This window comes from Trichechus manatus, unplaced genomic scaffold (genome assembly GCF_000243295.1).
Source record: "Trichechus manatus latirostris isolate Lorelei unplaced genomic scaffold, TriManLat1.0 scaffold00147, whole genome shotgun sequence".
In the NCBI taxonomy this organism is placed as follows: Eukaryota; Metazoa; Chordata; class Mammalia; order Sirenia; family Trichechidae; genus Trichechus; species Trichechus manatus.
In genome coordinates this window covers 2677821-2704048 of record NW_004444083.1, presented here as the reverse complement: position 1 = coordinate 2704048, position 26228 = coordinate 2677821, and the positions used below count along the sequence as shown (strand labels likewise).

Below are 26228 nucleotides of genomic sequence, written 5' to 3'. Positions count from 1 at the left end.
CGTTCAGCTGGGGAGTGGACAGCCCCGTAAAAACAAATGGGACTAATGAGGTACAGCATTCCAGGGACAAGGGCCAGAAGAGAACAGGAAAGCTGGTGATAGGGACCCCAAGGTTGAGTAAGGATAGTGTTGATGTGTTGTGAGGTTGTTAACTATTGTCATAGGGCAACATGTGTACTGTTAAATGAGAAACTTTTGTTCTGTAAGCCTTCATCTAAAGTGAGAATAGCAGCACAATTGGAAGAGCGTAGTCGATGCATGTAGAAATTTTTGAAATGGTATATCTTTGGCTATGTGTATTTTCACCAAAAAAAAAAGGTCGAGAAGGGAGAGGGTTGACATGTTGTGGGGTTGTTAACCAATGTCATAAAACAATATGTGTACTACTGTTCCATGAGAAACTGTTTGTTCTGTAAGCCTTCACCTGAAGTACAATAAAAAAAAAAAGAAAAAAAGAATTGAGGGGATCAGCATTGACAACCTGACAATTCAGGAAGTTGAACATTTAAAAAAGGAATTCGGTTTTATGAGTTTTTATGATCTGTTGATTTAGGCCTTTCTCCCTTGTTTTTGCCCTTTAACAGTTTGACATGCTCAGCCTGAGTAATCACTTCTTCCAGTCATGCGCAAGGACGGGTAGAATGGCATGTGCAGATACTTAAAATACCTACAGTTCTCAGGGGCCCAAATCCCCATCTAGTTTTCCCATCTTTTGAAAAAACAAAACCAAAATTAATTGGTATTCACAGATGCCATTAGTATAATTTTTTTAGAGCCAGTTTTATTTATTTTAGGCAGAAATGTATTTTCTATAGCAGTAGGTTTTAAGCTGGCAGCATTACTTCGATGATGGGAGGAGACAGGTACATTCATTTTAAGCAAGAGAAGAGGAGAACATGAGTTTCTCATTAATACAGAACTCATGTTAGAGGCGTGAGGACTGTGCCCTGGTGGCCCTTGCCACTCTGCTGACTTTTTGCATTTCACAGTATTAATTCACTCCTTTGTAAGTTCTCTCTCGTATTTTTCTCTACGTTCGTGGTCCTTTTACCTTTCTGTGAAAGTATGTTTAGCCAGTGGTCTTATATTTCTTACAGGGTTTTTAGTTCTGATAAATACAGATTTTAGTTTGAAACACAAGTTATAAAGTAATTTTTTTTTTCCAGCTTCAAAGTGAATTATATAGGTAAAGTCTTTGGGCATATCCCTAGATTTCTTTGCAAATGAAGATTTTCTTTACAGTTATCTAAATCCTTAGTTAATTCGGGATTTAAATTGTAAATAGTTGCTTTCATTTACGCTTCATTCTCTGTTCAGTCCAAACCCTTTCACCTTTGAGGCAATTCTTTCCATTGTTTGATTTTTTTCCAATTATTCATGTCACATGTGACCTCGGAAATAGAAAAATTTTATTTGAGATGAAGTGTTGAGAAAGAAGACTCCTGAACCCCTTTTTGTTTCACTAATCATAATAATAATTCTGTTTAAATGATGAAAAGAAGAATTAACTCAGATGTCTGTAAACCCATTGTTGCAGCATCTATAAACTTAGAAGTTTGCTAACTGATAACGTTTGCTCTCAGTATTCAAGGATTTGTACCCTGTTCTCATGAGAAGGGGGCAGTTAACAAGAGAGCAAGTTAATTTAGCCACAAGAGATTGTTCTAGAGTCAGTCGAGGCCATTTATCAGTGAAACTGCAGTCTAATAGCTGTTGTCAGTGTTGAGAATGATGGCACCGGCTGGGAGGACAACACGTGACCGTAAAATAATCCGTTCTGTTTCCATGCTTTGTTTACTAGACAGGGAAAGTGTCTGGCTTATTTTCAACAGCATTTGAAGCAAAAGCATTTTCTGATTAGCCCTGTCTTTAATGTGTCTGGATGAAAAATATAACTCCACTTCATTCTCCTTCGTGTGGTAACGTGCATGTTATAACAGAGACTTGACTTGGACTACTCCAGTTATGTGATCCCCATGTGCCAACTATCTGTGGATTACATAGGAGTAACTTTTTAATTCAATTTATTTATATTCTCATTCAGAAAAGTTACTAAGCCATTCTACCAAGATAATTATACAGGATATAAGGTAGATATACATGTGAAGAGAATTATATGGTGTGTAAATTGTATCTCAGTAAAGCTGTTAATTAAAAGAAGCAAACGTGGAAATCCAGCCAAAGGGGAGGAGTAGTGTTTGTGTATATTTGTTTCTCAAAAGGTTATTGTCATTCATTGAAGAATCAAGGAACAGAAAGTACATCTTAATGTGTTTTCTCTGTATTTGGTCTTAGTGGCTTTTGAGTTTTATTATTTTATATGCAGCCTCTTATTTATTATTGAGCCAATTCCAGATCTAAAGGTAGTGGCAAGGTGTATTCAGGAGGTCTTATAGTTGCTTCTGTGGGAGAATACAGTAAAGAGTAGGCGATCGGAAATAAGAAGTAATGAATAGAAATGGCAAGAAAAGAGACAGTGAGAGGAGGAGGAGAAATAAAAAATGATTGGTCTTGTTTTGTATTTTTCTCTAATTAGAGTTAGTTATTTTACTTTGTGTTCCCCGCCAGGGAGTCTGCAGCCTTTGAAACTATATGTGAGCCTGAGTTTGTACAGGAATTGTATGTTGTTGTCTCCTAGAGTGGCAGCTCTCAGACCTCTTCACCAGGGCTGGTTTTCAGCATTACCAGTCTCTCTGAATTAAAGAGTGTCTCATTTATTATCTTTAGTCAGAATTTGTTCTCATTCTCAAAGTTTCAGAACACTTTCTTAATAATGTGTATAGTTGTCATCTGAAGCCATCCAATTAAGGTGAAATATTGTAGTAATTCATTGTATAAGATCTTTTGAACAGTTCTTTGAGCATTACTTCCCATGTTACATGACTTGACAATTACTCTTTGTTCTGTTTTAATATTAAATTGTATTTTTATTTCTTACCTGCTAGGTACGGCATTTCAAATATAGATACAACAGTTGAAGGAACTTCAGATGACATGACTGTTGTAGATGCAGCTTCGTTAAGACGACAGGTATTCAATGTACCAAATGAGATCTAATCCTAAATTATATTTGTATCATATTTAGAATGATAGCTCCCAACATTTTATCATTTTCTCACCTGTGGAAACCATGACTTGAATTATTTTATCTATAAAACTATTAAGAAGTAATTCCCCTCCAGCTTTTTAATACAATGATAGTAGTTCCTTTCATAACACTTTACAGAGCTCATAGTGTTTTACATAGATATTGCAGGTTGAATTCCCTGGAAGGAGATTCTGAGGTGAAGATTTGCATGTAGAAAGTTTATTGGAGAGTGCTCTCAAGATGAACGCCTATGGGGGGAAGGAAAGGAAGCAGGATTGGGAAGAGGGAGAAGTTGGGCTACAGTGTAGTCACAACAAAGTCTGTAGCCAACCCTACAAGGAGCTTTGAAGCTGGGATCACCCTTCCGAGTTGCCCCCAGTTGGGACGAGGGGCCTGGGCCTTCAGACCCTCTCACTGACCAGTCACTGGATGGATGCTGCCCCAGTAAGGGTGCATGAGCTTGGACAAGGCAGTTGTTCAGCCAAGGGCAGTTCCCAGTAAGGACCAACAACCAAGGATAGTGCTGTCCACCAGTGATGCTCCTAGCAGCTCGGGAGTTAGCCTTCCAGTCCTGAAGGGTCTGGGTGGCATATCACAGAGCTCATGACACTAGGTTGTTGTAGGGGGCCCTCACAGTAACTAAGGAGCCCTGGTAGTGCAGTGGCTAAAGAGATAGCCTGCTAACCAAAAGGTTGGTGGTTCAAACCCACCAGCTGCTCCATGGGAGAAAGATGCGGCAGTCTGCTTCTGTAAAGATTTCAGCCTTGGAAACTCTATGAGGCAGTTCTGCTCTGTCCTGTGGGGTCACTATGAGTTGAAATTGCCTCAACAGCAATGGGTTGGGTTTCGTTTGGCTTAATAACTCAGTGGATGAAAGAAGGCAGCTATACCACCTTAAAGAGGAGCAGCTGAGGCCAAGTGACAAGAAGCCGATAGAAGGGCATAGAAGGGGACAGGAGTATTGTATTCTTTCTGCTATGGTTTAAAAAAAAAAAAAACCCACTGCCTTTTGAGTTGATTCCCTCCCTGCAGTATAGAGTAGAACTGCCCCATAGGGTTTCCAAGGCTGTAAATGTTTATGGAAGCAGACTGCCACAACTTCCTCCCACGGAGGATCTGGTGGGTTCGAACAGCTGACCTTTCAGTTAGCAGCCAAGCACTTTAACCACTGTGCTACCAGGTCTCCTTCTGCTATGGTAAGCTTGCCTAAATATAGTCATGCACAGCATAACAGCAGTTCAGGCAACGTCCAGCTGCATATATGTCCCTGTCCTTGCTTGCTTCCTCTCTCTCCACTCCTGCTGCTGCCCTCTCAGCTGCCAGTTCTGGCCTCCACCAAATGCTCCAGCAGCAGCAGTGGAAACAAGGACAGTGACAAACAGGCTCCTGTAAGGTTTTAATATAATAGGCTTTACGAGGGTTGGTTTGTAACTGTGGGTTTTACATAAGTTGGATGTTCATAATCTGGGGACTGCCTGTATAGTACGGTGTTTACACAGTATCCAAATGATATAACACCCTATTTCCCAGAACGTATTGTGGACATTAAGTGACACATGACTGTATATAATTAGTCTTTTCTACCAGAATAGCAATATGCAACGGTTTCCTCACCTCACTATCTAATCAAGTAAGGAAGGAATTGTACCCTTTCTAACTCAGAAATTTGGAGAAGGGAAATGGGAAAGGATATTTAAGTGAATTTAAGCAATCCTGGGTAACATTTTGTTTGTTCATTTTTCTCTAAATGAAACTTGCATGTTTATAATAATACTTTTTGACAAATTGGTATACTTTGTAGGAATCTGATTGCTCCGTGCATTAAAACTTAATTTTGTTTGGTTTTTTCACTTAGATAATCAAACTAAATAGACGTCTACAGCTTCTAGAAGAGGAGAACAAAGAACGTGCTAAACGAGAAATGGTCATGTATTCAATTACTGTAGCATTCTGGCTGCTTAATAGCTGGCTCTGGTTTCGCCGCTAGAGGTAACCTCAGCTCTCAAAAATATTTGTCTCAACAGCTAGAAATATAAAGAATTTGTAAACTTCTTTGTTTCTGTCTCTGCACTGTATGCCGTTTTATAGTCCATGACCTGAGAAATGTATTTCTTCCAGAAAGGAGGGGGACAACCTCGGTTTGCGGAAGTAAGGGTATATTCTGTCACTCTGCTGTATTCACTTTTAACCAGTTCTGCTGTAACACCTACTTGAAATCTCCCTTTGCATGTTTTGTAAATAGACTCCAGTTTGTTTTAGAAAGGAATTGATTCTTTGCCTCTTCAGTCTGCGTGACTAATTCTCTGAATGGGAGAGAGAGTGCATAGAGAATGGATTTAGGAAAGGGTCTGTAAAAGAAAAACAGTATTTTGTCCTGTGTCTCAAACACAGAGTAAACAGTTTTTGTTACTAGACATTTTTTGCATCTGCAGGTCAACAGTAACTCTTTTGAAGTCATGATCTGGTGCCAGATATAAGAAAATCAAGCCACCTAATATCTCATGATCATCTTTATTAAGCAGCTGTACAGATTAAATTAAAATAATTCCTAACATTTCAGCAGTTTATCTAATATGTGTGCCATGCGTGCATTATTTTCATTTTACTTTTGCAGCTGATTTTCTATAAAATACGTTTTTACTAAGCCCATGTGTGAATGATTTGAAAATTAATAGAATAAGGTCCAAAAGTAGTGTATTTAATAAACTGTCAACCAAAGCAATGTTTGTGTACCGACAGATTTTGTTTTATCCTATTGTGCTCTGAGCAATACTCTGTATTGTATTAGACCTGAATGTGAGTCTTCAGGTATGAACCTGAGTTTTATATGAACCTGAATCGCCTGTCTCAGAAGCAAGTAGTGCAGATAATGACTTGGCAGGTGGCAGGGACCTGTTGTGCTTCCTTTCGAATCTTCATCCTGGTAGTGGTGGGCATTGGTCACATTCTAGGTGGTTTTCTAATTTGTAGTATCCATAAAGTGGTTCAGATGAAAATACTTTGAGTTGTGTATACGTTTTCCATTGTAGTATTTAGTTGCTAATATGCTAAATGCATATGCAAATGCATCATGCATGCGAGAAAGCTGAACGATGAATAAGGAAGACCTAAGAAGAATTGATGCCTTTGAATTATGGTGTTGGTGAAGGATATTGAATATACCGTCAACTGCCAGAAGAACAAACAAATCTGTCTTAGAAGCATGGATGGCGAGACTTCATCTCACGTACTTTGGATATGTTATCAGGAGGGATCAGTCCCTAGAGAAGGACATCATGCTTGGTAAAGTAGAGGGTCAGAGAAAAAGGAAGACCCTCAACAAGATGGATTGACACAGTGGCTGCAACAGTGGGCTCGAACATAGCAACAGTTGTGAGGATGGCTCAGGACTGGGTAGCATTTCATTCTGTTGTACAGAGGGTGGCTATGAGTCGGAACTGACTCGATGCCACCTAACAACAACAACAACAAATACTAAATTTTATGAGAAGTAAGCCCACCAGGTCCTGGGAGCCTGTTACTTCTCCAGACGATTTTAATTAGGTGCAGTATCCTCCATACATCTTCAGTATCTTTCTGAAAAGGCAGGGAGTTTTGGGAAAGACAGTTGAGGGAAATTCTTTAGATACAGATTTAATGTTTCTGTTCTTGCTTCTCCCCAGCGCCCCGCTCCCCCCCCCCAAAACAAAACAAAACACTAAAAGGAAGATTCTTCTACATACATCTTTGGTTTATCATGAGTTCGATGACAGATTTTTCCCCATGAAAGTCTTCTGTCTTGTGATACTATTTAATGATGCAATTGTATTAACTCTAAATATATATGTGTGTATATATACCACAAGATAACTTCTGTGAGTGAACCTCCCAGTTGAAACCAGAAATATGGTAAAAGTGATGGATAAAATACAAAAAGCACCTTTTTTTCTAAGCACAAATGAAGGATTCCACAAAGGCCAAAAATAAAGTGAAAGCAGGAATCCTGGGAAATATGCAAGCACAAAAGCCATCCTTCTCTCTGATCATTTTTTACCAGACTGAAGACCTGGGGTTTTCTCCCTTAATGACTGTGCAGGGGCAAGAGATACAACTCCCTGCCTTGGGTAGACACCAGCTTCGGTAGGAGACCGTTTCATAAAGCTGGGACTCCAGAAGTCTACAACCTCTGTGAAAGGGTGGAACGCAAAGGCACCTTACCATGCAAGAAGCTTGCCTTTTTTAGCCTTGTCCTGTGACTAGAAAGTAGAAAACCAAACCAGTTGCCCTCTAGTTGATTCTGACTCATAGCAACCATATGTGTTTCAGAGCAGAACTACTCCACGGGGTTTTCATGGCTGTGACCTTTCAGAAGCAGATTACCAGGCCTTTCTTCTGAGGCTCCTCTGAACAGATTTGAAACTTCAATCTTTTGGTTAGTAGCCCAGCACTTAGAAAATAGAAGAGTTTGGGTTTAACCCAGATCTCTAACCCCAAAGCCAACTCTCTCTATTATTCCGTTCTACCTCCCTGCAAGGTGTTAATCACCATAAGAAGGTAGCTCTGGCATGGAGAGAGAAGAATTCACTCCTGGCTAGGGTAGTTAGGAAATACTTCTTGAGAGATATTTGGCTGAAATTTGAAATATATATAGAATTTCAACAAGCAGAGAATGAAAAAGATTCCAAGTGCAGGGAACAGCATGAGAAAAGGATACAGTAGGGGCTGTTAATAAAGTGATCAATCTAATGTAGTAATATCCATACAACTAAGCGTAGCAAATGTATTATTGTTACGCCAGTTTCAGAACTCTAAAGTTTATTTTCCACCTCTAGGAGTACTTGCTGAAGGTTTTTCAGGTTATTACACTTGGAGGATAATTTTATGAAAGTAGTATATTTATCAAGAGAGCTTTTCTTCCTTTTCTGCACAGTTGTCTGTTTTCCAGCTTCTTAACTATATTTGACAGTGAAATTGAACTGTTTTTCCAGGTCTCACATTTGGAAAGTTTTAATTTATCTTAAGTGTCCTGGTACCTAAACTTGTAAATGCACTTCTGTGTATGTGTATTCTCTTAAATTCTCCTACGTGATGGGCATACAAACAAAAATGCGTATGTTGTATTGTGACAGATATGATAATAGTGGCTTGGGGAGGAAGTGCTTGACTTAGTCTATTGGAATTAGGCTCTCTGGAAAGGCTTCCTCAAGCAGGACATATTTAAGCCAGGCCTTAAGGAGAAATACACATTCATGGGAGCGAAGGGAGTATGTCTTTATATAGTAAATGGGTTCGAAAAAAAGTTCTTGACGTTACTGGTTTATTTGGGAAGCTCTAGTGTTGGTATCGTACATTCTTTCTAGAACCTTGAGTGCAGCAAACAGAAAATGCAAGAGTGAAATAAAATGCAAGAGTGATCACATTCAGAAAATTGTAGTTTTCTAGTTTTGTCTGTTTTATAACATTTTAATATGGTAAAGACACTTCTGTTACACTGCCTTTTAAAGATTGTCATATATATAGAAGCTAGCATTTGAAAGGTTGTGTATTCTTTTGAGGTATTTTTTAAAATTATTATAAAAATGCAAACATAGGCAAACAGAAGAGTATAGCATATCACAATATACACATCACTTAAATACAACAATTAACAGGTTTTTGCTGAAATATTTAAAAACATGACCTTTTCCCCGAAGTACATAAATATGCATTTCTAAAAAAGGCATTTTCCTCTATTACTATAAAACCATTATCAGACCTAACAAAATTCACAATAATTCCTTAGTATCTAACCGAGTTCACATACAAGTTTCCTCGGTTATCCCCAGCAAGATCCAGATAATAGATTTGGTTGAATCATGTCTCTTTGGTCTTTTAATCTAGGACAGTTCCCTCAACTCATCCTACCTTTTATTTTTTGTATAACATTTTCTTGTTGAAAACAAGGGGACTATTATTATCTCTTTACTGTCCCACCTTTTGGATTTGTTTGAGTGTTTCCTCTTCCCTATATTTCCTGTAAGCTGAGAATTGGGTCTAAAGACTTATATTCAGAATATCTTGAAGTAAATGTATTAAAAAAAAAAAAAACTGTTGCCATTGATTCAATTCTGACTCATAGCGACCCTATAGGACAGAGTAGAACTGTCCTATAGGGGAAGTAAATGTATAGGACCCTTTTAATGTTAACACCTATTCATTCTTGTTTGTTCTCTGTGTCCCTCCAAACACATAGAATATAGTTACAAAATTTGAATAATAACACAGTACAGAAGAATACAAAATACATTGAAAGCTTTTTCTCCACTTCTCCCCAAAGTCAACCACTGATAACTTTTCCTTTCCGTATAAAACTGTTATACATATACCAGCATTCTTTATATATGAAAGATTCATTTAAAAAGCCACCTCAAAGGTGACTTTAAAAGCAATTTTATGTGCTAAAATGATTCATACAGCTTTCTAGATAATGTTCCATTATTGTATTTCTAGAAGAGTGTGTTTTAAATGTAATTCTCAAATGATTCAAATGACTCATAATTCCATTTTACTGCTATTATGACTACACAATTCGACTTCTCCGCTGAGAGACTCCACACAGACAGCCAAGGAAACCGATGACTATCTGACTGAACGCAAACAGAAGCTCAAGAATCCCAACAAGTAGTAGACTTGTAAACACTGAGAGGTGGATAGTCTTGTATGTGTGTTCTTTAGAGTTGTTGTACAGGCCATATTTATTCCAGCCACTGGCCACAGTGTCATGAGCGTTGGAGTTACTGAGACCAGTAGAAGGTACACAAGAGTCACTAAAAAACCACTGCAGTTTGAATAATTCTGGATGAATGTCACTGAAAAAAGAAATGGAGAAAAACTAAGATGTTCAGAAATATCACTGACCATCAGAAGGAATGCAATTTTGGGCCCCAAAAATAACAAGTATGGTAAAACGGTGTGCTTTTGAAATATGCCCAGAAATTAGCTAATTTCAGCGTTTCCAAACGTGTCCATATAACCCGTTATAAAACTTATTCGTTACACGGTGAAGCCTGTGAGAGCCGGAACTCGATGGGCCTGCCTTGTTTTTCCAGGTGTTGCCAATTTTCTGCCTTTCGGAGGGTACAGTCTTGCCACTTCTATATCGCTTGTTTTAGTGGAAAATATTTGCATTTTCCTTCTCTGACAGGTTACTGCTTTACACAGGTGCTGGCTTTTGCAGGTTTCACTGTATATACCATCATTCAATAAGCATTTTGATAGTACTAATTCTTATGCTGTACCATATGAAGTTGCTGTTTTTGTATTTAAAATGATTGAATATCAGTTTCATGTGGTTCAAAAAAAAACCTTGCTTTCAAGTTGATTCAGACTCATATCAACCCTATAGGACAGAGTAGAACTGCCCCATAGGATTTCCAGGGAGTGGCTGGTGGATTCAAACTACTAACCTTTTGGTTAGCAGCTGAGCTCTGAACCCACTATGCCACCAGGGCTCCACAGTGAGCTTAGGATCCCTCTGTTGTTAACTGTTACTATCCAGGTCTGTCTCCTCAACTATACTAGGAATTTCTTGACTGCTGCCGTCTCCAGAACTGAGCCTATTGCCTGGTACGTAGTGGGCCCTTGTTCAATGAGAACTGAAAGTGTATAGCATCAGTGGTGGAAATCTCCAATCTTATACTCAGATCTGTCACTAAGTAGGAATTTCCTTTGGTTTTGATTATGAACAACTGTGCTATACACATTTTGAAAATTTTTTTTTTTTTTAAATATAACGGGAAAATGAACAAAACTTTTTTTTCCTCATGTAACTATATAAGTAAATTCTGGTCATTTTCCAAACTGAGCAACGTATATAGCTAATGAAATAGATTGTTCTTTTCTTCCAGTTTCACAAATTGTGCCCACAGTCAGGCACAGACTCATCTTACCCCTTGCCATCGAGTCAGTTCCTACTCATGGTGACCCTAGAGGACAGAGTAGAACCAACCCATAGGGTTTTCAAAGCTGTAATCTTTATGGAAGCAGACTGCCACATCTTCCTTCCGCAGAGCAGCTGGTGGGTTCAAACTGCCAACCTTTCAGCTGAGCGCTTATCCACTGTGACAACAGGACTCCTTTTAGACTCATCTTACAAGATTGAAATAAACCATTTACATATGTAAACTCTATTGAAATTATTCAGCTTGAAAGTGAACAAGAAGATGGGGTATGCATGACACAGCTCTTCAGTATTGTTAATACATTAATGTGTGATCCTAAGTGCCTTGCATACAGAATATTTATAGTATGTCTGCACTGAATTCTTTGGCTGGTTTGTTTCTTTTAGGGCATACAGACAAGGCCCTAGATTTTATTTATTGAGTGTGCTTTTATTGATTTTTTTAATTGTACTTTAGATGAAGGTTTACAGAACAAACTAGCTTCTCATTAAACAATACATAGATTGTTTTATGACATTGGTTAACAACCCCATGACATGTCAGTACTTTCCCTCCTTGACCTGGGTTCCCTGTTACCAGCTTTCCTGTCCCCTTCTGCCTTCTAGTCCTTGCCCCTGGGCTGGTGTGCCCCTTTAGTCTCGTTTTGTCTTATGAGTCTGTCTAGTATTTGGCTAACAGGTGAACCTCTGGAGTGACTTCATTACTGTGCTAAAAGGGTGTCTGGGGGGCCATACTCTCAGGGTTGCTCCGGTGTCTTTCAGGCCAGTAAGTCTGGTCTTTTTTTGTGAGTTAGAATTTTCTACATTTTTCTCCAGCTCTGTCTGGGGCCCTCTGTTGTGATCCCTGTCAGAGCTAGTTGGTGGTGGTAGCTGGGCACCATCTGGTTATACTGGACTCAGTCTGGTGGAGGCTGTGGTAGTTGTGGTCCATTAGTCCTTTGGACTAATCTTTCTCTTATGTCTTTGGTTTTCTTCATTCTTCCTTGCTCCTGATAAGGTGAGTCCAGTGGAGTATCTTAGATGGCTGCTCACAAGCTTTTAAGACCCCAAACAGTACTCACCAAAGTAGAATGTAGAATGTTTTCTTAATGAACTATGTTATGCCAGTTGAGCTAGATGTTTACTGAGCTCATGGTCCCCATAGCCCTCAGACCAGTAATTCAGTCCCTAAGGGAGTTTGGATTTGTCCATGGAGCTTCCATGATCTTATCCTGAACAAGTTGTTCTGGCTTCCCAATATTGTGTACTGTCTTACCCTTCACCAAAGTTACCACTATCTATTGTCTTTTTAGTGTTTTTCCACCCCCACCCTTCCCCCTCCCTTGTAACCATCAAAAATGGTTTCTTTCTGTATGTAAACCTTATCATGAATTTTTATAGTAGTAGTCTCATACAATGTTTGTCTTTTGTGATTGACTTATTTCACTCAGCATAATGCCCTCCAGATTCATCCATGTTGTGAGATGCTTCACAGATTCATCATTGTTCTTTATCGTTGCATAATACTCCATTGTGTATATGTACTAGTTTGTTTATCCATTCATCTGTTGATGGGCATCTAGGTTGTTTCCATCTTTTTGCTATTGTGAACAGTGCTGCAGTGAACATGGGTGTGCCTATGTCTATTCGTGTGATAGCTGGCTCTTATTTCTGTAGGATATATTCCTAGGAGTGGGACTACTGGATCATATGGTATTTCTATTTCTAGCTTTCTAAGGATGCGCCGTATCATTTTCCAAAATGGTTGTACCATTTTGCATTCCCACCAACAGTGCGTAAGAGTTCAATCTCCCTGCAGCCTCTCCAACATTTGTTATTTTCTGTTTTGATTCTTGGCAGTAATGCCGGGGTGAGATGGTATCTCATTGTGGTTTTGATTTGCATTTCTCGAATGGCTAGTGATCACAGGCATTTCCTCATGTGTCTTTTAGCTGCTTGAATGTCTTCTTTGGTGAAGTGTCTGTTCATTTCCTTTTCCCATTTTTTAATTGGATTATTTGTCTTTTTATTGTAGAGGTGTTGGACTTTCCTGTAGATTTTAGAGATTAGACCTTTGTCAGGTTTGTCATAGCCAAAATTTTTTTCCCAGTCTGTACATTCTCTTTTTACTCTTTCAGTGAAGTCTTTTGAAGAGCATAAGTGTTTAATTTTTAGAAAATCCCAGTTATCTAGCCTATCTTCTGGAGTTTGTATGTTGTTGGTTATGATTTGTATCCTGTTAATGCCACGTATTTGGGTCTCTAGCATTGATCCTATTTTTTCTCCTATGATCTTTATAGTTTTGGGTTTTATATTTAGGTCTTTGATCCATTTTGAATTAGTTTTTGTGTGTGGTGTGAGGTATGGGTCCTGTTTCATTTTTCTGCAGATGGACATCCAATTTTGCCAGCACCATTTGTTAGGAAGACTGTCGTATCCCCATTGATGGACTTCGGGCTGTTGTCAAAGATCAGGTGACCATATGTGGATGGATTTACATCTGGGTTCTCGATTCTGTTCCATTGGTCAGTGTATCTGTCGTTGTACCAGTACCAGACTGTTTTGACTACCACAGCTGTATAGTAGGTTCCAAGAGTCCTCCTACTTTATTTTTCTTCTTCACTAATGCTTTACTTATCCAGGGCCTCTTCCCATTTTGTATAAAGTTAGTGATTGTTTTTTCCATCTCTTTAAAGAATGTTGTTGGTATGTGGATCAGTGCATTGTATTTGTATTTGTAAGTTGCTTTGGGTAGAATTGTCATTTCACAATGTTGAGTCTACCCATCTGTGAGCATGGTGTGTTTTTCCATTTATGTAGATCTCTTTTGGTTTCTTACACCAGTGTTTTGTAGTTTTCTTTGTATAGGTCTTTTACATCCCTGTTTAGATTTATTCCTGAGTATTGTAATTTTTTAGGGGCTATTAAAAATGGTGTTGTTTTCCTGATTTCCTTTTCATCGTTCTCTTTGTTGGTGTATAGGAATCCAGTTGATTTTTGTATATTTATCTTGTATCCTGCTACTCTGCTGAATCTATTAGTTCCAGTAGTTTTCTCATGTACTCTTTTGGGTTTTGTATGTATGGTATCATGTCTTCTGCAAATAGAGACAGTTTTACTTCTTCATTACCAATTTGGATGCCCTTTATTTCTTTTTCTTGCCTTATTTCTCTAGCTAGGACTCTTGTCTGAGACTATATGTTTTTCTTCTTTATTTTGATGAGAAGGTTTGTTATTTTTCTTTGTGGTTACCTTGAAATTTACCCTTATCTTCCTAAGTTTGAACCAGCATGTTATTGCTTGGTATTGCCTTGCCTTCCTCTCCATTAGAAAGTTCTATACCTACACTGTTTATTCCCTCTTTTATTGTTCTGACACTGTTGTCATTTGAAGATTAACCTCTGTGGTTACCTTTTGTAAATCTTTTGGTTTTGAATAGTCCTTAAGTGTTCATTTTCTAGGTTCGTATCTGGCTGGTGCTATCTTGAGTCCTAGATTCAGGCTGTCGCCTGATGTTGTTTGTTCTCGAACCGAAGGACTCCCTTTAATAATTCTTCTAAATTTAGTTTGTTTTTTACATATTCCCTTAATTTCTGTTTTTCTGGAAATGTCCTAATTTCACCATCATATTTGAACAAGAGTTTTGCAGGATATATTATTTTTGGCTGGCAATTTTTTTCTTTCAAGGTTTTATATATGTCATCCCATTGCCTTCTTGCCTGAGTGACTTCTGCCTCATATTCAGAGCTTAGTCTTATTGTTTCCCCTCTGTATGCGACTTTTTGTTTTTCTCAAGCTGCTCTCAGGATTCTTTCTTTGTCTTTATGATATGCCTTGGTGTTTTCTTTTGGCGTCTCTCTTCTGTAGGGTTCGTTGAGCTTCTTGGATGATCAGCTTTTCATCTTTCATGATATTAGGGAAGTTTTCTGTCCACAATTCTTCCGTGATCCTCTGTGTTTTCTCCCCCTGTTCTAGAACTCTGATCACTTGCAAATTTTTGCTTTTGATTGTATCCCACATAATTCTCAGGGTTTCTTCATTTTTCTTCGTTCTTTTTTCTGATTTTTCCTCAAACAAAATTGTATCCAAATGTTTGTCTTCAGTGTCCCTGATCCTATCTTCTGATGTTTCAAACCTGTTCCTCAACCCTCCTATGACACTGTCCATTTCTGAAATCTTGTTTATCTTTTGGATTTCTAATTGTTGTTTTTGTATGATTTCTAGTTGTGAATTTATTTTGGCATTTTGTTCCTGTATTATTTTCCTGAAATCTTCCTTTTTTTTGTCTGTGTTTTCCATGAATTTGTCTGCCTTTTCCATGAATTTGTCTATTTTTTCCTTGCTTTTGTCTGGTTTTTTCTTCAACTCTTAGGTAGTTCTGAATATTAGAGATTTGCATTCCGTATCAGGTAGTCCTCGTGCCTTCTCTTCTACTGGAAAGTCATCTGGTGTTTTATTTTGGATTCCTACTGGAACCATCCTGTCCTGTTTTTTTGTATGCTTTGATATTGTCTGCTGTCTTTGGGACATTCAGTAGTTATTTTATGTGTTTATTGATTGTAGATTTGTTTGTTTCTTCCTTCTTTTTTGTTTTATTTGGTTATGTCTGAGCAGGCAGGCTGTGCGTTCTTTGTTGTTTGCTCATCTGTGGACGCAATATTTTTCACCTCCTTGTCCAATCAATGGTCAGGGCTAGTTGCTCAGTTGTGGTGTCGCAGACAGGTCCTGCTGAAGGGACAGGCTGGAATGGGTTGTTTGTGGCATGTACTGGGGCCGACAAGGTAAGCCGGTGGTCAGTGCAGGGCAGGTTCCAGTAGGTTGTGCCTGTGCTCCTGAGGAGTGCAATGTTCAGCACGTGGTGCAGATAGGCAGGAGGGAGGGGGAGGGGGAAGTTGTGATATGTAGAGCTAGGTTGAGTATGGAAAAAAGAGAGAGAGGATAGAAACAGGAGCAAAAAAAATGTGCTGAGGGAGCTTGCTGTTGGAGTGGAGAGACGAGAAACCGAGAAATGAAGATAAAGTAAAATAAAAATAGATAAATAAAAATTTAAAAAAAAAACAGAAAATGCTCCCAGGGATCTCACTGGCGCTGCTACGCAGCCCAGGGAAGTGGCTCCCAAGCCACGCAGTACAGCCTGGCTAGAAGGGGTGGAGATAATACACAGTGCCACATATTCAGAAAACAGGAAAAGAAGGTAAGTAGGAAGAGATGAGAAACCGAGAAATGAAGAAAGATAAAAAGGAAAAAACAGAAAATGAAAAAAAAAATCCCCAGGGATCGCACCAGCGTGGCCTTGTGAACAAGAGAAGCAGTTCCCCAGCTGAGTGGCGCTTCACAGCTTATCAAGAAGAAGCAAAGGTGGCACATGGAGTCAGGTGTTCGAGAGAAGGAGAAGGAGGAAGTGAGAGGCAGGGAAGAAACCAAAAGAGGCCAAAAAACAACACCAGCAACAAAGAAATGGCAGTGAAGAAGCCAGCCGGTGTGAGCGGGGTGAATCTGAGAGGCGCAGAACCGGCACTTCCTGTGCTGTGGTTGTGGCCTACTAGGAAGCAGCGGACTGGGCCGCTGGGAAGCCAAGAATTGGTCCGCTGGGAAGCAGAGGATATGCCAGCTGGGAAGCAGTGAAGGTCAAGCAGGGGAAGACAGGGTAGGGGGTGGGAAAGCACATCTCGCTGGTTACTGGGTGCTCTGTCCCCTGCTGGGAGCTCCATGAATCTCCTTTCCCATACTTCCTGTCCGCTGCTATCTGACAGGAGTCCAAGATGGTGGATCCATGCTGCGTTAGCTGATAGGGGGCCTCTGCTCGTAACTCTCCTCACTCTGTTCTCTGTCAGCTTCTTATTCCATTCAGTGCTTGGTTGAGTTCTTTATGTCTTCATATGACGCTTAGGGTTCCAGGATTGACGTTTGTCTCTGTTTTACTTAGTTTTTCAGGTCTTTGCTGTGGAGGGTCGGCATGGTGCTTCTGTCTGTAGTGCCATGTTGGCTCCACCTCCTACTGATTTTTTTTTTTATTTTATTTTAAAGGTAATATATGCCCATGATTTATGAGTTTAATTAGTTCCGTAGTGTAGGAAGTAAATGCTCCTTTTGTTCCCCAGGAGTATTCCCCGTTACCATTGTCCAAAGATGAAAGTTAAGTTTCTAGTATATATTTCTGGAAAATTTTTATATACATACACATATACAGTAAAACCTGGGAAAACCGGAGCTTGTGTAAGGCAGAAACCTGTCAGAGAAGGAAAAACACAAATATTTTCCACTAATAGAGAGCAATAGAGAAGTAGTAAGACAGCACCCTGTTAAAGGCAAAAAACTTGTGAGACTTGGAAAAACAAGGCAGTCACATTGAGTTCCAGCTGTTACAGGTTTCACTATGTAACTGTAGATTTTTAAAAGACAAGCATAAGCCATCGAGACCAACTAATCCTTTTAGACCAGGCCATACCTAGGGCATTCTGATTGTACCAAATTTGTCCATTTCTATATGAGATTGTACGCATCGGGATTAATGTGCTTAACGCCTAAGAATCTGTTTGTCCCAGTAGTTGCATCAAAGAAAAACATGGCATGGTGTCAACATCACACTGTTCTAATCGCGCTAGCTGCAGCTGTGAACAGTAAGGCAATCTGTGAAAATCAGGCAACTCACCTTAAGTTTTTTAATGAAAATTGGCAGCTGAAAGTGCTGTTGGCTGGAGAGTTACAAAAGAGAGGTCCTTCAGAGAGAGCCTGGATAGATACCAGAATGCAGTACACAGCACCAGCGATCGTGACGACGTTCAAAAGTGACGAAAGAAACATCTGCAAAATAGAGTGGAACCATTTGCAGACATTCTTCTGATATGTTCGTGGTCATTTCTAGTTTCTGCAGCTCATGCAGCATTTTTAATCAACCGCCACCACTCCAGTCCCCCTGCAGTCCTAGATCTTGAGATCACAGTTTGATTAGGTGTGAATTAAAGAAGGCAGAGAGCAAAGTGTCTGCTACTTGGTTATACTCACTAAAGGAGTTGGGCTTGCTACTGTCTGGAAAATCTGAACTTTTTATATGTCCGTTTCAGCTGACCCCTGAGATCTGGTTCCTCCTCTATATTCTGTGTACTTCCTGCTTCATAGAACCTTGGCTAGATCTCAGCTACCCATAGTTCGATGTCTGGTCTCTTGACTCCCAAATCTTTCATGAGAGTATGACCTGATACTCTAAGTGGTCAGTCAGCAGTGCCATGTTCGAGGAGTGTGCTGGATCTGGATAGAAGTCCACTTACCAGCTGTGCTACACTAGCAAGTTCTTTGCTTTCTCTGAGTGTTCATTTCTTCGTCAGTAAAACAGGTCATAATATTTCCCACTCAAGAACTTTGAGAGAATTAAGAGCGCATTTGTAAGTGTTGTGCGATGAGTGACACTTAGATGCTCAATAAATGTTAATTTCCTTTGCTTGTAGCAAAGCCATATTTTTATACATGAAAGGTACTGTTCTAAGGTCCCTAGGTGGCGCAAACGGTTGGCCACCTATGCCAACCTAAAGGTTGACAGTTTCAACCCACCCCCACTGCACTGCAGAAGAAAGGCCTGGCAATCTGTCTGTAAATATTGCAGCCAAGAAAACCCTATAGAGCAGTTCTACTCTGGAACACATGGGGTCACCATGAGTCGTAATTGACTTAACGGCAACAAGTTTGGTTGTTTTTTTTGGCAGGGGGAGGGGTATTGTACTAAGTGTTTGAAAAAATAACTGGTCTCTCCTTTAAGTTGACTGGATGAGGACAATTCTCATTCTGACCCTGACATACTGATCTCTCATACACATGAGAGAACTGAGGACACATTTCCCCCTACATGTTTCATACAGTCCACAAAATTTGAGTATTGTGAACTTGACGAGGAGCCCTGGTGGTGCAGTGGTAAAAGCACTCAGATGCTAACTGGAAGGTCGGTGATTTGAACCCACCAGATGCTCCATGGGAGAAAGATGTGACAGTCTGCTTTCGTAAAGATTTCCAGTCTTGGGAACCTTATGGGGCAGTTCTACTCTGTCCTGTAGGTTTGCTGGGAGTCGTAATCAACTCGACAGCAGTAGGTTTGGTTTGGTTTGGTAAACTTGACAGTTCTGAGTGTGACTTATACATCTCCTTGCGTTGAAAGCCTTTGGATTGGTGAAACTGAAGACTGAAGAAGGGACTGAAGGCCATCTCCAAAGCTAAATTTTTATGGAAAAATTTTTTTTAAAAACCTGACTTTCCATATTGTGGTATAATTATCCCACATAGCAGTGCGTTTCTAAGACTGTGGCTCTGCCTCCGGAGCCATACTGTGGTTCTACAGATACTGATGACTCAGGGTGACTTTGCTTAGATATCAGTAACTGCATGCACTTCCACTCCCAGACCAGTTGCTCCGTACTCACTCCAGTTTTGTTGTTGCAGCACGCTCTTTTTCTTGCTGCCAAGGACATTGTTGTTGCTGGAATGACCTGGAAATGACATCAACGGAAAAGATGAGTATAATTGCTTCTCATCAGCTGAAAGAGCAGTCATCTCGGCCTTCTTACCTCCAGTTCCGGGAAATCAAGGGTCAGAGAACAAAAAGGGAAGTTGGCAGTGTTCTTGATCCTATGAACCTTCTCATCTCAATTTCAACCATAAAGATTAAAGGGGGAGGGGGAAGGCATTCGAGATAAACTCTTGCATCTACATTCTAGTTTAGCCTGGGTCATCTTTAGAGAGATTTGGATTTTGTATAGATTAGGGTGAGTTTTTTATTCATTATTTTTGAAAGAATATTTTGAAAGAATTGGTTGCATCATCTATATTCACTTTTTCTTAAAATTACAACAACCTGTAGCCACTAACCCAATTTCCCAAGAATTGTATGAATTTGGCAAGCCTCCAGAAAAGAAACTTAGTCCTTTGCCTAGCAGTTGCGAACTAGTAATTCAACCATAAAGGTTAAAGGGGGAAGGGGAGGCGTTCAGGATAGCAATTTTAAACTCGTCATCCACTTCTAATTTAGCCTGGGTCCTCTTTGGAGAGATGTGGATTTTGTATAGATAAGGGTGAGTTTTTTATTCATTATTTTTGAAGGAATATTTCTGAAAGAATTGCTCGCATCATCCCATAATCACTTTTTTTTTTTTAAAGTTACAACCTGCAACCGCTAACCCAGTTTCCCAAGAATTGTATGAATTTGCAAGCCTCCAGAAAAGAAACTGATGTTGTTTGCCTGGCAGTTGGGAACTAGTAATTCTGTCACCACCCCTGTCTCACTTCCCTTTCTTCTCACTCCCTGGATCACCATTATCTCGCTAGTTCCCCAAGCTTACAATTTGAGAATTAATTTTTGGATCAACATTCTTCTTTCTACTCCTGTATCCATGATATGTAATGATCTTACTTTATACTTATGTTCAGAAATCTCATACCTATTGCATTCTGTGTTAAGGCAAATAGGATGCAGGAAAGCTGTAAGAAATGATTTCCATATTCTCAGGACTTAACGTTTAAATTTTTAGGAATATCTAGTCAGCAGCTATGGCTAGAAGATTCTTCCTGGAAGAAATAAAGAGTGGAATGTAAAAATGTAAATTACTTCCTTCCACTTAAGAAATTGTAGCCGTAAGGTTTTTTGGGTTTTTTGCCATCTCAGCACAGCTGCCCTTGGGTCGTTGTTTTTCCTTCTTCTGTTGTTTTCTAACATTTTATTGATGTCTAACTATATGCCAGGAACTGTTATAAGTTCTTCACATGTTTTAGCTCATTTCAGCCTCATAATAATTCTCTGAGGTGGATGCTGTTATCATCATCCCCATTTTACCAACGAGAAAACTGACGCACAGAAAGTTTGAATAACTTGGCCTAAGAGTGTGGAAGAGTTGGGTTTCGATGCTAGGTCGTTGGGCCCCAGAACCCAGACTCTTAACCACTATCCACGCTGGCTCAGTTCTTATAATTCTCCGCTATTCCTGCATAGAGTGTATTCATTATCACCACCCCCCCGGCCTTGCTCATCGCATTGTCCTACTAAACTCCTTCCCTGGCCCTTTTTTCCAAGCCAAAATCTGCGTTTGTCCTTTCAGATCAGTTTCAAGGTTTACACCTTACAAGGCAGCTTCCCTAACAAACCTGACCCACTCTATTCATATTGTGACTCCATGTCACTTGTGTAGAGCACTTTGTATTTGTTATCAAGCTTTGCTTATGTATTGCCTTGAACACCAACCCCTTATAATTCAGAGATGACATATCTGTATGGCAGCCCAGCCACTCTGGGGCATGACTGAGAACCCAGAAGAAAAGTAAAAAGAATTTTTAGCCCCCAAAGAAATGTCATAGTTCATGCACTCAACCTCTTTTGTTATACCCAAAAGCTCTACTATCTCTTAAGCTTTAGGAGCAAGGAATTTAGAACAGGGATTGACAAACAACGGCGCACAGTCCAAGTCTGGCCTGCCACCTGTTTTTGTAAATAAAATTTTATTGGAACATAACCATGCCCATTAGTTTTCATGTTGTCTATGGTTGCTTTCATGCAACAATAGTAGAGTTGACTAGTTATAAGAGTCTATTTGGCTCTCAAAGCCTCAAATATTCACTGGCAGGCTCTTTATAGAAAGAGTTTGCCAACCCATGACTTACAAAATAAATGAATCTTTTAAAAGAGCAACATTAAATCATAAATCATCTTGTTTTTCTTATTGATGAAAGTTGAGCTTTGCTAAGTTTCTTGAGGATTTTGGAGATGCTAAATATTTACTTCCATGGTTCTCTTCCCTTACAAAGGGGTTTTATAAACTAACAATAATTTATAGTATATGAATCACCACCCAGTTTACTTCATGGCATATTAACTCACCTTTGCTACAGCATTAGGGGTTACTTGATTATTTTGTTTCAACTGTTTTGCCCCATTCAGAGCTTTGGAAATTGGAGGGGCTTTTTATGGGAGGACATTAAAGTGTGAAGTTGTGTGTATGCTTTGACTGAATTGTAACTCTCCTAGGTAATCTGCAAACATGAGTCATTAAGAGAATACTCTTAAGTTTCTAAGCACATTTGAATGCATGAGAGTTTTTGTGAAATTAAAAGTCATGCTTTTTTTTTAAAGAAAAGAAATATTGTTCCTTGGTCTTTATGGAAACTCATACTTTTATCCATAGTTTTGAAAGTAATGTATTAGATTTTACACATGACTATAGAAGAGACTTTGGTGCCCTGGTGGCATAGTGGTTAAGAGCTAAGCTGCTAGTCAAAAGGTCGGCAGTACAAATCCTCCAGCCACTCCTTGGAAACACTATGGGGCAGTTCTCCTCTGTCCTGTAGGGTCACTATGAGTCGGAACTGACTCGACGGCATCTAATAGCAACAACAAGAGAAGAGACCTAGCTCACTAAAACTCAGGGATAGAATTCAGACTTTTGGGAGTCCTCTAAACACTTCACCATGAAAGAAGTACAAACACCGAGAAAAAAAAAAAACTTGCCATCAAGTCGATTTCCGACTCATAGCGACCCTATAGGAGAGAGTAGAACTGAGGGTTTCCAAGAAACGGCTGAGGATTTGAACTGCTGACCTTTTGATTAGCAGCCAAGCTCTTAACCATTGCGCCACCAGGGCTCCAACAAATAACAATTATATTTTGCAAATACCTGTTATACGTAATATCTTCTAATTTGCTTAACTTTGAACAATTTGTTGTCTGTTAAGACTTTAATAATTTTGATGAATTACCATTATATAATAAATAAAATCAATGAGTATGCATGATTTAGATCAGACTTACAAGTAACTTCATATAAAATGAAATGGCCTTTCTACTTATATTTTAGCAAAAATGCTTCACTTTTTTTTTAATACTTGGAAAAATAACACATATTGATTTTTCCATTTAGCAGATAGTAGGTTAAAGATAGTAACATTTTTACTGGTAGTCATGGCTTCAGAAGATGAAAAGGTTCGCCTTTGTTTAGGGTAAGTCATAAAACCATAAAATGAGTGTATTTCCTGAAGTAATCAATAATAAATTCCATAGTTTGTATTGCTGCAAAACCCTTGTGTTTTAAGCAATACTAATTTTAAAATGTTACAGCAATTTTGGAAAGATTTCAAGAACTATGACCAAAGTACTTATTACAGACAGTGATTTCTTCTTACTTATTAGTATTTCTTTGTATTTATGAGTATATTGAGTTCAACCTAGTTGATATTCTGACAGACATTGTAAAGGACACAATTCCCTTTTGAAAAAGATATTCCTCCACATCCTATATATGGCTGAGGACCATGAAAATACCCCTGTGTTTGAGCCCTTCTACCCATTTGTGTGCTCGTGGGCACCCTCTAGAGCTTGACGTTCTGTCTATCAAGTGCGTATTGGACATTCCAGAAGCTGTTTGATGCTCTCCTGCCGTTATATAATGTTGAGTACTGAAGGTAGCCTTGTGTTGATACCTGCTATTAATACTGATTGAGGGTAATAAAGCAGATTTAGCCATGGAACAAGGAAGTTCAGATTCCTCATGAAACCCTGTCACAGGTTTATGAAACTTTCTATGCTTCAGTTTCCTGGTCACTGAGGCTTATTGATTGTATCTCTCGCTGCTGTGAGCTGAAACAGGTGTGCAGGATTATGGCACCATTGCTGGTGGAAAAACAGAACTTTGGAGTCAAGTAAATCCAGAGTTGAGTTTCACACCTTTTTCACACCCACTGTGTGACCTCGTTAACATCCCTAAACCTCCATTTGCTGGTCTGTACAGCACAGGTAATAGTATCTGCTCAGCAAGATGATTATAGAGAGTAGATGAGATAATGTAAAGACCCAGTAGCTGGCCCATAGCAAGTAGTCAGTAAATGGAAGAGTTCTGCCCTCTGTCTGTCTTTCAGATCTCTTCCCCACCTGCCCGGAAGATGAATACGGGGAGTGAAGTTGTGTGCCATCATCATCCCAGGCTCCTTTGATGCCTAATGGGCTGGGTATAGCAAGAATTTTTTTTTTTTCTTTAATCTGATGGGCTTTGTGGCAGAGCCAATTTATATCTAAAGCTACATGGAATTATGCTAAGTGGATTGTTTCAACTTAGGAACTTTTAGGAGCTTCATGGAAATTGCCATCACTAAGTTATATTTAACCAGCTGCTCCTGGCTTCTGGTCTAAGCAGAGGCAGACAAGGCTGTCACTACTCAAGTGGAGAGAAGTCTTCCCCAAGGGGAGAAAATTTCCCCAAGGGATTTGCAGTTGCGTCACACCGTTGAGCAACAAGTTTTCTCTCCACTTAGAAGAGAACTTTCAGGGCAGTTTGAAGAAATAGCCCAACCTTCCCAAAAGCTTTCCCTTTAAGTGACTCTTTCTACCTAAAGCAGAGTGAATAGATAGATTGCTCATGGTCTTAAAGGAAAAGAAACCATCAGTCTTTGGGCAATGGTTTCTAGAATGGCTTTTTGATGCCAGAGGGGTCTCAAGTTCAGTGTACTGGCCAAAGGACAGTTTTTTATCTAAAGTTGAATGTAATGGTCTAAAAGTATGTATATAAGTCTGGAAATAAGACTAGCAGCAGTAACTGGTTACTATAAAGGGTTAGTGATGAAGGTAGAAAACTGTCATGAATTTCTTTGTCACCTCCATGTTTCATCATCTCTAAAACGCTTTGATGATGCCAGTCATTGTAGCTAATACAGGCATCCAAAAAAAAAAAAAAAAGCGATTTCTGTGGCATTAACCAGACCCCCTGAGGTAGCACCAAGTGATGTAACAAACAAAAGCTTCCCATGTTACAACTGTGGAAATAAAACCATAGGATAGATGATTTGCTCTTGGTAATATATTGGAAATAGAACTAGGGCTGAAGTATTCTGCCAGATCCTAAAACATTATTAATTCCACTACACAAGTGGTTTTAAGCCAGGTCTGCTGCATCAGAAGGTCTGGAAATCTAACTATTGCAAGTGCCTCAGGTGATTCATGACCAGGTATATTGAGGAGTTCTGTATTACACTACTCTGCTGCAAACGTCAACAAAGGTGAACCTAGTAATAATCATCAGGCTATTCAACAAGCACCACGGTGTTCTGAGTCAAAGATCTGAGCCAAAGAGTCCCGCAGATCAGAAAGCCAGGGTTTCAAGTCCCAAATCTCTTAGAGAAATCCCCTTTGGGCGCAGGCCCATGCCACATTCATGCCTCACAATTATCATCATCCAGGATGTTCATCATGTATGGAAATGTTTCTTCCCACTCCTATTGGTCAACTTCCCACTCCTAATGCATTCCTTGGAAGCATTTAGAGACCGCTACTGGGCATCGGGAAGTTAAAGAGCAGCCCAACATGTGGAGAAAAGTGATAGATAATAATCCAGCTGATTTTTACTAATTATTTTTTGCCCAAGCTCCCTAGTCTATATTATGTAGTTTAAATTACCATTCTTCACTAATGACCAATATAAATTAATACCATACCACTGCTCCTCAGTGTATCTTAAGCCAAGACATAGCTAACTGCAAGGCTGAAAGGTGGTTTTTAGGAGTTTGGTAAAATAGGCAGACCCTTCTGCAAATCAATCCAAATAAATAAATATGACTCACCATCAGACCTGCTCCTATAATTCCTGGGAACCACCACTCAAAGCAAGAGATAGGGTTTTGAAAGAGTTGATCTGTATCGACAATGCTGACAACCAGAGGTATTGCATTGATAACTACCCCTAACAGAAGCAGAACCAGCAGGCTGAATCCATTGCAAGACGTCCATCCTTCACAGCAGGTCATGGTCGCCCCTGATTCAGTGAGAAACCCTGTCCAAGTGGCTGTGTGTGTGAGGCACTGTCTTGCCTTTTATCCTGAACCTTCTGGTTAAAGTTTAGCCTTTATGAAAAGTGAGTTATGGAAAATAGTTCAGAGTCCAACAGGACAGGATGTTATTATAAGGACTGTTATGGGAACTAAGGATGATTTTATATGATAAGGGGAGGAGAAAAATGGGAAAAAATCCACAGTGCTTTTAGATAATTTTACATGTGAAAATAGGCACATGAAAACTAAAAAGAAGGGGAGACGGACTTACAGAGAAAGATACACTCCTTATATTTTAATAGGACATCTAATGAAAAGAATAAAAATATCCACTTAATATGGATTCAACCTCAACATAAAGCAAACAAAAGTCCTCACAACTGGACCAATAAGCAACATCATGATAAATGGAGAAAAGATTGAAGTTGTCAAGGATTTCATTTTACTTGGATTCACAAT

The 26228-nt window shown here is 39.3% G+C and overlaps 2 protein-coding genes across 13 annotated transcripts in view; one reads left to right on the top strand and one right to left on the bottom strand.

Annotated features, from left to right (window-relative positions):
* Nucleotides 1–22466, top strand: part of MFF (mitochondrial fission factor) — a 51443-nt gene extending 28977 nt beyond the window's left edge. For 11 of the 12 annotated variants that reach the window (XM_004385833.2, XM_004385832.3, XM_004385830.3 and 8 more), the window contains 2 exons: nucleotides 2946–3030; nucleotides 4944–5810. In XM_004385833.2, coding sequence (XP_004385890.1) covers nucleotides 2946–3030; nucleotides 4944–5075 — 217 coding nt within the window. In that variant the 3' untranslated portion in view covers nucleotides 5076–5810. Of the gene's footprint in view, nucleotides 1–2945; nucleotides 3031–4943; nucleotides 5811–19412 lie in introns of those variants that run through there. The other variant, XM_023740096.1, reaches the window with a different exon arrangement.
* On the bottom strand, nucleotides 6457–26179 carry TM4SF20 (transmembrane 4 L six family member 20). Its single transcript, XM_004385824.2, has 4 exons — nucleotides 25563–26179; nucleotides 19394–19459; nucleotides 17638–17789; nucleotides 6457–9915 (listed from the first exon to the last, which is right to left on the bottom strand). Exons 1-4 carry the CDS (start codon nucleotides 25743–25745, stop codon nucleotides 9627–9629), a joined length of 690 nt encoding a protein of 229 aa, XP_004385881.1. The 5' UTR covers nucleotides 25746–26179; the 3' UTR covers nucleotides 6457–9626.
* Between the last annotated feature and the right edge of the window lie 49 nt (nucleotides 26180–26228).

Excerpts from the sequence above, each read along its gene's own strand:
- TM4SF20 (XM_004385824.2), bottom strand. The coding sequence starts at position 25,745 with ATGACCTGCTGTGAAGGATGGACGTCTTGCAATGGATTCAGCCTGCTG. Across the intron at positions 19,460-25,562 it reads TTATAGGAGCAGGTCTGATG|GTCATTCCAGCAACAACAAT; the intron begins GTGAGTCATATT and ends TGTCATTTCCAG. Across the intron at positions 17,790-19,393 it reads GCTGCAACAACAAAACTGGA|ATGTTTCTTTCGTCACTTTT; the intron begins GTGAGTACGGAG and ends TCTATTTTGCAG.